Source organism: Penaeus chinensis, chromosome 38, assembly GCF_019202785.1.
Source record: "Penaeus chinensis breed Huanghai No. 1 chromosome 38, ASM1920278v2, whole genome shotgun sequence".
In the NCBI taxonomy this organism is placed as follows: Eukaryota; Metazoa; Arthropoda; class Malacostraca; order Decapoda; family Penaeidae; genus Penaeus; species Penaeus chinensis.
Genome location: NC_061856.1, coordinates 6,885,401 through 6,896,616, shown reverse-complemented (window position 1 = coordinate 6,896,616; position 11,216 = coordinate 6,885,401). Strand labels below are relative to the sequence as shown.

At 34.6% G+C, this 11,216-nt stretch overlaps 1 protein-coding gene across 1 annotated transcript in view; it reads right to left on the bottom strand.

Moving 5' to 3' along the window:
* Positions 1 to 11,216, bottom strand: part of LOC125046189 (protein FAM98A-like) — a 16,800-nt gene continuing 5,584 nt past the window's right edge. Inside the window, exon 8 of the mRNA XM_047643891.1 lies at positions 1 to 1,946. Within this exon, the coding sequence (XP_047499847.1) occupies positions 1,564 to 1,946 (383 nt within the window). The 3' untranslated portion in view covers positions 1 to 1,563. The remainder of the gene's footprint in view (positions 1,947 to 11,216) is intronic.

Here is an 11,216-nt window from a genome sequence, read left to right as displayed (position 1 = left end):
TTTCTTTGGTATATTTCTATTATCATTTTTATTACACACACTTAAGGGTTCCAAAGCAGCCTTGGTAAGCAATATCTGCTTAAAAAGAACATACTGTATTTGAATGCAGCTACAAGACGGATGTTGGAGTACTCTTGAATATGATGTCATTTTTTTTGTTTATCTGAGGGAAGGTATGACTACATTTTACAAATATTAATATATTACTGTTGGACAGAAGCAAAAACCAGCTGCGATGAAAATGCAAGACTGTACTCTTTTGTGTACACATGTAAAAAGCTTAAGACTTTCTTTTTAGCATGTCCCTTCCCTTTTCTTTCCAGAATCTGCTTTGCATACAAAAAGTGAAGGAAACTGCTTTCATATGTAATATATAGAAGAGTGTAAGGAAAATAAATTTGTGCCATTTTCAATGCAAAAATAGCTGGTATGATTCAAAGCAATTCATTTTAATAATGATAATAAAAAAAAAAGTAAAAAATTAAATAAGCAAATTCACAACATTAGTTTCAATGGCATGCAAGCTAGCCTCGACAATTTGGCACTTGATAATAGTGCAATATGTGTATTTCTTCAATTCTTTGCCTTCCAGTCAAAATTTAAATCATAATTCCTTCAATATGTAAAAGAAAGAAAGAAGGAAAGAAGGAAAAAAAGAAAGATTAAAGGTAAGGAAGAAAGAAAGAGAAGAAAAGAAAGAAAGAAGAAAAGGAAAGAAAGAAAAAGAAGAAAGAAGAAAAGAAGAAAATAATAAGAAGAAAATAATAAGAAGAAAAGAAGAGGAGAAGAGGAGAAGAAGAAGAAGAAGAAGAAGAAGAAGAAGAAGAAGAAGAAGAAAAAAAAGTGAAAAGCAAATCACCGGTAATCTTACATGTACCTTATCTATGTACTGTTATAAATACTTAACTGATATTGGCTTTCTTACCATAGTTCACCACTGACTTTCATCATGTTACAAAATCAGAATACGCCTGTCTTCCATTGTGGTATTTTCACTGGTTAAGCTCATACAAAACAACATATCAATAGTAACAATAGTGCAACCATGCACTATTCCCATACACAAACAAATTATTGATGTGATCATCAAAAACACTTTTTCTTCATTTGATACAAATTATCAATGGTGGTGATATTGACAGAAGAGGGTGGGTAGGTGGGTAAAAAAAAAAAAATAAATAAATAAAAAATAAGCAGGGGAGGGAGGCCATTCTTTTTAGACATTTTCTTTGTCTAAAATTACTTGGGGCCAATGGAGAAAAATAAGACAAAAAAAGAAGAAAAAAATGAACAAAAAATGCTTCTCTCTCTCTTTTTTTTTTTGATGACTACAGGAAGACATTTTGTTCATGGTTCAGTGTCTTTGACAAAAAGCTTTCAAAAGAAATCTGGGAGAATCAACGGTATTACTCAGATTAAATCCTAATTTGTTCATCTGTTGCTGAATATGCTTTTTAAATAGATACATGCTAGGATATACATTCACATTTTTTCCAATAGAGATCAGCCAATGGTGAAAACTTTTTATCAACGGTCCTTAAATGAAGTCTTAGAAGTGTTACCCTAGTACCTATTACCTCCTCTTCCCCCCCTCCCTCGGCCCCTGCCTCTGTTGTCATAACCCCTATTGTCATAGCCACCGTGGCCGCCGCCTCGGTAGCCACCACCACCACGATTGTCATAGCTACCCCGATTATCATAGCCTCCACCACCTCCCCTATTATCGTATCCACCACCTCCTCCCCTGTTATCATATCCTCCTCCACCTCCCCTGTTGTCGTAGCCTCCGCCTCCTCCTCGGTTGTCGTAGCCGCCTCCGCCGCGGTTGTATCCTCCGCCCTGGTTCCAACCCCCCTGGACTCGATCGCCTCCCGAGGAGAAGCCACTTCCGCCTCCGCCGCCGCCACCTCGCCCTCCGCGGCCGCCTCCTCGTCCTCCGTAGCCACCTTCAAGAAGAGAGAGACAATAATGTATTTCTAAAATTCAAGCATGTCACAATTTAATTCATTTGCAATGTATTTAGATACACCGAGGCAAGACATTTTTTAGTATTCACAGAGTATTATAAAGGAGGCTTTTTACACTGTTAACATATATTAACAAAGAGACAGAACTGCACACCAGTCAGAATCCTGCAAATACCAAACTCACAACTTGTATCACAGGAAGGTTATATTCATGCTCAACAAAGGCTCTTAGCAACCTAAACAAAAAATTGTAAAAACAAAATTGGTAAAACTTAGGGCACAAAACTTCACTCAATTAACACTAATGTTAAGACATGTTACCGTAATTCATCAAACTCAAGGAAACGAACCAAGACTTCAAATTCCTTTTTGATATACACATCAAATACAAGGATAATCAATAACTGGGTTCTATCAGTTGGGCAAAAAATATACACACGAATCCATTTTCTACATTCTAAATGCATATTAGATTCTTCATAAAAACAAAACTTGTTAATTATAACAGCAAAACTGAGAATGTGATATAGTTGGTCTCACGAACCTCTCTTTGATTCTTGAGGACCTGCCTCTGTCAGGGAACAAACAAGATAAAAACTTAAAGAAGAGAGAAAGGGAGAAAGAAAGAAATGGAAATAAGATAAGACAAAAAGAAAAAAGAAAGAAAGAAGTCAGGTCAGTAAAACCCATGGAACCCATTGTCACCAGAGATGTCATTTAATACATACCATGTCCACAGTGGTTTCAGTTTATTAATTCTAATAAGAGAGATGGCTCCACAAGAGCTTAGTCAAAGTCAATTACTAGTCCTACCTATCACCCCTGTATGGTCTTTTCCCTGATTAAAAAACATGGATATTGAGGTCATGCAGGCTCTTAATTAACTCTGGATGAGCACTTGTGGAGGCATCTGTGTGTAACCCAAATCACAAAACAAAACTACAATGCACATTACTTGTTCCATGTGACAATGGGTTAAGATTATTTGAAACTTCTTTACACTAACAATAACCAAAAATGACATTAAAGTAAACTACAAATGTTGATGAAGTATCAGTCCACCACTGTAAAAATAATTACACAAGAGATAGAACAAGCAACTACAAATTATAAAAACTGAAGACAGGCTACATATTTTTCCTTATGGAACCTTCATTTAGAGTATTGCAACAAAACCTATTGACATATCCTTGTGAAATGTAAAGACTATTTCCATATTAAACAATAACACAAGAATAAGAACCTGAAAAAAAAAAAAATAACAATAATAAAAAAAAAATAAAAAAAAAATAAACACTATGCATTACACATTTTCACAAGCATCAAATTACCAAATACGCACTGAAGTATGTGAAACACATTAATAAATCAATCAATAAATAAAAACAGGTAAAAAAATAGCACCACGATGAGAACTACAGCAACAACCATAAGACTGATAATTCCAAGTCCTAAGTCACCATGCTCTGCAGCCTCAAGCATGCAAGCAATAAGAGTGTCAAAAAACTTATTTCATTATATGAAGGGTAATTATTTTCCTTCCTTCTGAAGGTCCTTGGGCTATCATTCTCACCTTGCTGTCCACCCCCATATCCTCCCTGATAGCCTGTAGGATAATAGGCATTCACATTACTCCTACGACCTTTAAAACATTGCCATTTATTATATTCACCTATACACATGTGTGTCAGTATGTGTGCGTATATACACATACATATGGTCTCTTTTTGGTAATCAAGATAATGTCAAAGGCAAGGATGAAAGCTCAAGGCATTTATATATTTTTCTAAACTAGTCTATCTCTGCATAACTTTTGGCAAAATGCAAGATAAACTGGAATTCAATTTCCTGACAATCTTATTTAGGAGCAAGACAAAAGGATATATTAAGATTATTAGTGACTTTTTAAAACGTGAAAGAAGAAGATATTTATGTCAGAAGAGTTAGTCATAGCTAATATATCTAAATCATATTGTTAAAAGGGTTGGCAGCCAACAGATTTGCAAATATGGCTGAATTTAAATAATCTGCAACAAAAGTAACATTCATATATTTTAGTGAAAAATAACATATCCCACTTAAAATACAGCTAATAAGATAATAGTAATCAAGCTAAATATGTACAAGAGAGGTTTGGATTACTGGCCAAATGGAAAAGATCTAGATAACATTACTTCATTTCAAATCATCACCACCACCACTACCCTGCCAAAAATTAAACCATTCCTATCAACCCATCAAGGCCATATTCACCTTAATTGGAGGAAGAAGAAGCAGAAAAAAAGCATAGTAATTTACCATGTTCATTTTTCAGCATGTGACAGTTCTAATAGTTTTTATGACAGTTATATTAAAATCCAGAGTATCTTTCACACACTGCATATCTATTAACCTAACTTAAAGACAATGGGAGCCCCCAGTGCCATATTGAACAATGTGTCGAGGCTCATGCAGAATCAGCTGCTTGAGGGGAAACCCAGAAGTACTGGAAACATAAGATCACCCTGCTCTCTCTACTCTTAATTGTGCCACAAATAATTTTGATGATGGTATAATGAGGTTTTAAGCCTACTTTCAAGTGTCTCTCCTAAACAAATACAGCCAGGCCCAAACAATCTCACAACTGTTTAGTGTTCATTGTTTAGTAGGCTGAACTGTGCATGACACGAAGATATCATCCCAGTGTGAGGGGTGGTTTCCCATGAGGTGACGATGTCACAGAACATCATCCCAAGATGATTGGTTTAAAAAATGATGAGAAGGTGTGTAATCTCCCCCCCCCCCCCTAAAACTACAGACACGTATATAAAGAAAAAAATACAAATTTTATGCTCTGCAACAGCTTTTATGGCCTTAAAATTGAGACTGCTCTGAAGCCTATAACTTGACAGCCTTATTTGCAAAGGGTTGCTCTCAACATGTTTTAAACAGGACAGCAAAGCAGAACATGTTGCTCACCTTGCTGACCGCCACTATAGCCAACCTGAACACCTGCAGGGTATATCACAGTATATACTTAATTAATATTCCTTTAATCTGTCCTATGCCCTTCTCTTATGAGACTGATTTTCTTAACACAGAATCTGAGAGTTTTCCCTCTTAGAATTACTCTAATAAGCTTGAAATGTGTCAAGATGTTATTGTATGTGAAGCAAATTCCTGGCAAACTCTTCCTATGGCATTCCAATTCCCTCGTCTGATGAAATCATGGGACAGTTAATAACCCTGAATTGTAAATGTTGACTCGACTATCCAGGTAATTCCAGGAAATTGCAAATAAACAAGATGGAACAGGTACTCCAGGCTCACCTTGACCTCCAAAACTTCCCTGAAAGCCTGCACGACAGACATAACATTGAGTTAAAATTATGAGGTATTATAAGGGAAGGTAAGTGGTTTTAAGAGAAATATTACTAAGAGTTAAAATGGAGTTTCTATTGCAAGCATAACATTTTCAACAGTTACAAGCACACACACAAAAATTATATCAGATTTATAATGCCAAAGACCAAATGCATAACACTTAAGATCTTTCTTACTATCTCTGCAGAAGAGGAGTTAATTCACTATTAATCTTACAATGAAATACCTGACAGTGAACCCTCTTGTATCAAACTAGGTAACAAAGGTTCAAATGGATTGAACAAAGGGTTTAGCACTGTTCCTTGCCTTCTTCCTAGTTTCAGAAGTGAAAAAAAGAAAAAAAGAAAAAGGTCTCACATCACACTGAAATGCAAGGCTCACCTTGTTGGCCACTTCCACCATAGCCACCTTGACCACCTGCAAGATACATTACAACACATTCTGAGTAGTGGCATATTTGATTTTTTTTTTTCATCTTTTCACATGAGCATGTAACTGAAACTATTATGCATTTCAAAACTCACACGATTAAGGATATTTCAACTTCTATATATTTCTCTGAAAGTGTTATTTTCCACAGCTGGATTTTCACACTTAAAATATCACTTGATAACACAACTTCACACATAAACTGATATACAAATTAGTGTCATAACAGTTTAGGGTTTGGGTTTGGTAATCACACACATATATACTACAGAGTACTTATCATCCCCCTATTCTGAAGTGAAAAAATGCTTCCTCTCTTCTAATTCATCTTTGATTTTACCACATCTTGGTATCGGTCTTCTAATTTGATGTCCATTGCATAAAATTCCCTTTAAGAACTTTCCCACACATGATCTCCACCCTTTATCAATTCGTATCTACTGGATTCTGAAGGCCAATGTTTGAGGCAGGTTTATCAATTCAGACTGGTAGATCACTTGCATTCAAAGTCTATCCATAACTGTTTCATTTACTGATTTGGTTCATATTTAAGGTGGAGAGGAGGAGAGACACACACAGAGAGAATGTACAAGAGGAAAAGAAGAAAAAAAAGAAAAGAAAAGAGGGAGACACAATGGGATGGAAATAAAGAGGCAGTACAGATGGACAGATAGAGACAGAGAGAGAGGGGAAGGGATCACAAGGCTCACCTTGCTGTCCACCACCACCACCACCATATCCACCTTGACCACCTGCAGAATATATCGTAGCACACAATAAATGTATATGAAATATTCAATTTTCTCTTTGGATGGGCTCGTAAGAAAATAACCTTATTTTGCTGATATGATTCTTGAGCCTTTGTTAGGACTGAATTAACAGGTTAAATAAAAAAGTGCAGTATTTTCTGCATCAAGTGATACATCTCAACATTTGCTTTCCTAGGTTTTCATGCCCCTCAAAACTATATATATAATCAAAATAAAAAAGCATCATATGCTTTTCATATGTCAAACTGTATCATTAGACAAGCATTCATATATTTTCATATCCTCCCCTTCAAAATTCTCTGAAATATTCTACTTTCATATAAAAATACAACCTATTTATAATTCACTGTTAGCATGGCCAGCTACAGGTCTGTCACTAACACACAGCCTATCGTTTAATCAAGAATAACAGAACACTAAAACACAAGGCTCACCTTGCTGTCCCCCACCACCATATCCACCTTGACTACCTGTCGGGCATAATACAGAATACACTCAATATATTCTGTCCATTCTTTTTTGGTAGGCTTGCATGTGAAAAGCCAGTAATGCTTGCATTTCAATATGCATCTTCCCCATAAATTTTTATTTTTCCCTAATCCTTGTGCAGCTAACTTAGGAGTAAACAGTGATACCCTTTTTGCTTAACCATATATTCAAACATGCTTAAGTGAGGGTGCTGTGTGAACTGTACCAGTGTTTTACAGGATGTAAGAAAATGACTGATGTTTTCAAGTCTTACATTGTAGCTTTCTCCTATGTAAATTAACTGGAATACACAGAAATGATTGCTTACAGCACTGTTGTGTCAGAGCCTGAGGTTGTGTGTCCTTTATGGGTTAAAGTATATTAAATCTTAAAGCATTGACTGATTCCCTATATATTTCATATTTCAATTAAATGTGGTGTTTACCTTCATTCCTACCCACAAAATTCATCTCTTTCCTTGTACTAAAATGTACACATACACAATGAATGTGAATGAATATCTTCAAAAGAGTGGTTGTATCTATCTCCTTTCAATTATATCTCTGTCAAAAATACACGCATTCCTGATGAAGATACAGGCAAAATCAGTCAAATACTTCATACATAGTGTAAGGTATTCATTTTCATTCATATCATTTCTACACTTGCTGCAATGAACGCTCTTCATTGCAACAAGCGAGATACCCCAAACAGAGATACCCACATCCACACCCATCCACACACACACAAGTGCCACAACACCCAAACACTGCTCCCTAAAATGGCTATTTCAGGAATGACTCAAATGTTCAGAGAAGGCTCACCTTGGCCTCCAAAGCCTCCCTGAAAGCCTGTGGGACACAAGAATAATTAGCACAAATAAACTCCAAGAGAAGAATGGAGAATCATATCAGCGGCCAAATAAATATAGGAAGTCCTGTCACAGATATTGACACATCCTTAAAAATGTTAATTTCAGTAATCAAGCACAGAAAAAATTATATTAATCAAAACATGTCCTCACATATGCATAAACAACAACAATAATAAAAAATATATTTATTAGATTTAAGAAAATATTTTCCTGATGCAAAGGAGCCCATTATTATGGTCACTGATCTAAAAATTTTACATGCCACAGTGACTGCACAAGACTTAATTGTTGCTTATAATCTCATACTCTATTTTTTTTCTTTCCTTGCCAGCATGTTCTTTTACCAATAATCCTAAATCTATCTCAATAACCTATGTTTCAGAAATAAAATAAGATAAAAAAAAAATTAGTTTGGCTTAATACATGTCCATCCACTTCCACTATTTTGTAACAAGTATAAAGGTAAAACAATAAAATTAGCAAGTGTATCAACCTGCATATATCAATATATCTAAATTCTGCACTTATCAAAACCTAACTCTTATTATCACAAACATCTAGTTTTCCTTTCAGAAGAGGGAAAAGCTTCCAGTTATTTCTTAGAGAAAGCATGTATCCATAACGTATATAAGAATGCTAGGAATAAATGTATCTTTTGCTAGTCACCTACATTCTTTTTTTTTTTTTTTTTTTCAAAGCCTTTTTTAAAGTGGAAGATACCTGAATTTTCCTCGTAAATACCCATCAACATTATATTAACTATCACAACCAAATGTACAGTAATGCTAGAAACATACAAATGCTCACACAGTATTGATGCGAGTTATCACTTCGTCTTCATTTTCTATTAAGAACAATCATCACAAGTAAACTCATGTCAGCGATATTAATCACCTAATCAAAATATAAGGAAAGGCAAAGCAAAACTAAGGTATTCAGAAAGCATTGGTCATTATACAAGGTATTTCAGCATTACCATTGTTCAAAACAACTCTCAAAGGGCCATTTCAGCTGTCTCGTATATGTATAAAAAAGGTCCCTTAAAAGAGAAAGAAAGAAAGGAAGAAAGAAAGGAAGAAAGAAAATCAACCAGTCCATGCTATGGATTCTAGCAAATCAGATGCGCACACGTCTATACACTTTGTAGGGTTGGGCAAAAAAGGCCACTGAACTTATTGGTTCACAAGGCTTACCTTGTTGACCACTACTATAGCCTCCCTGACTACCTGTTGAGCAGAATATGCCAGCCATTTAATAAAAGTATGATTCACTTCAACAGTAATTCCAAATGAAGTAAATTATACTATAGTTTATATATATTTTTTCTTTCCTTTTTCTTTTTCAACAAAAAAGTATAATTAAATTGCTATTTTCACAAACTTCTGTATGTTTAAATGGCAAGAAAAAAAAAAAAAAAAAAAAAAAAAAAAAAAAATCAACACCAAAGAAAACATTCATTTTTTACAAAGGGACATTAAAATGAAACTAAAATCTGGGGGGAGAAACTAGAGTGAAAAAAAAAACTAAATAAAAAAGGAAAAGGAAGAAAATGAAAGAAAGAAGAAAAGAAAGAAGAAGAAGAAAAGAAAGAGGAAAAGAAAGAAAGAAAGAAGAAGAAAAGGAAGAAGAAAAAAAAGAAAAAGAAGAAGAAAAGGAAGGAGAAAAAAAAAAAAAAAAAAAAAAAAAAAAAAAAAAAATCAGGATATCAAAAGAAAATGGAAAGCAGGTGGCAGAGAGTTAGTAAAGCTCACCTTGCTGACCACCTCCATAGCCACCTGAACCACCTGCAGGAGTGACATATTGGAAAATGTCATTCACGCACTATGAAGCTCAATCAAGTGATATTTTTTGAGCATCCTAAGCCTCTTTATTCTATCCATCATCAAGACAATCACAATGCCTTATCATCATCCCATCTGAGACACTGCAAGTTTAAAACATGTCATCATAGGATTCCCATGCTGAATGCATTATTAAGGTCACACTGAGGTTAATAGTAAAAATGCACACAGTTACAATACAGTAAAATTCACATAAAATACTTTTTTAATGAACTCAAAAATGTTCTATTCTAATGTAATAAAAAACAACAAAAAAAACCTTTGGATTTTAATGATATGAAAATGAAAAGTGGAAAGTGGAAAGTGGAAGGTGGAGGGATAGCAATGCTCACCTTGTTGGCCACCTCCAAATCCACCTGAACCACCTGTAAATCATGTCATCAAGTCACATCACACATTCACAAGAGATGGGATGATCTTGTAATGTCACTCAAAAGCTTTATTATTAATTTTCTGTGTCTCTTCTGCCTTTGAAAAACCTCTTTTAATTTATCGCCTAAACAGCTGGACCAGTCTTGTAGAGGTTGAAAGTTGCGCGCAAATTCATAATTCACCAAAAGTTCTTCTTAACAGCAATATCTCTTAAAGGGACAATTTTATTGCATGCATTCATTCAGCAGACAATGAAGAAATTTGAAGTAAAGGTGGCTTTAATGCAACTAGAAAAGGAGTAAATGGAGGCCGAAAAAGGAAAACAAGTTGAATGGATGATAAAAAAAAATATATATATGTATATCTATTAACAATATCAATAGATAAGGATAAGAGGAAAGGGGGGCTGCAAATCACACCACAAGCCTCACCTTGTTGAGTACTACTACTCCCACCCTGACCTCCTGTAAGATACATATTAAATGTATCATCAGATTTCAAGAGAACATAGAAATACTTGCAAAATATTTGTGCCACAAGAGCACAAAATTCTACTGTATCCATATACTGCAGATGTAATCTATAATCATAATACATCTTCTCAAAATAATCTACAAAGGCAAGTCCATCATTAAAAATGGAAGATTACATAGAAAACACTTGTTCCACTCAATTCTTTCTACAAGTGAAGAGTATGGTCTCATCAGCCAAACTGAATATATAAGCAGAATCCAAGCTTTGGTTAGCTTATAACTTTTTTTAATCATATTTCATAAGGATGAGTAAGACTCAATGAAACTAGAATTACTTGCCTGTTCTAATTTGGCTGAAAGGACTTTAGTTAACAAATCTCAGTGTTTTTCTGTCCTTGTGTGTTGTTGCAAAACAAAATCAGTTGTATATATAACCATTAAATACTATGAAGTTTTTGGTATAGCTACAAACACAAACAAGAGAAATCCTATGTAGACCCTGAATAATGACATTAACATTAAATCATATATAGCTCTCAGTAATACAAACTATGATCTTATCTTGATATTCACTCTTCATACTACCAGAAACAAAAACTTTAAAATTTCCTTTTCTCCAATCATTAAAAAGAAAGAAAGAAAGAAAAAGTAAACCTATC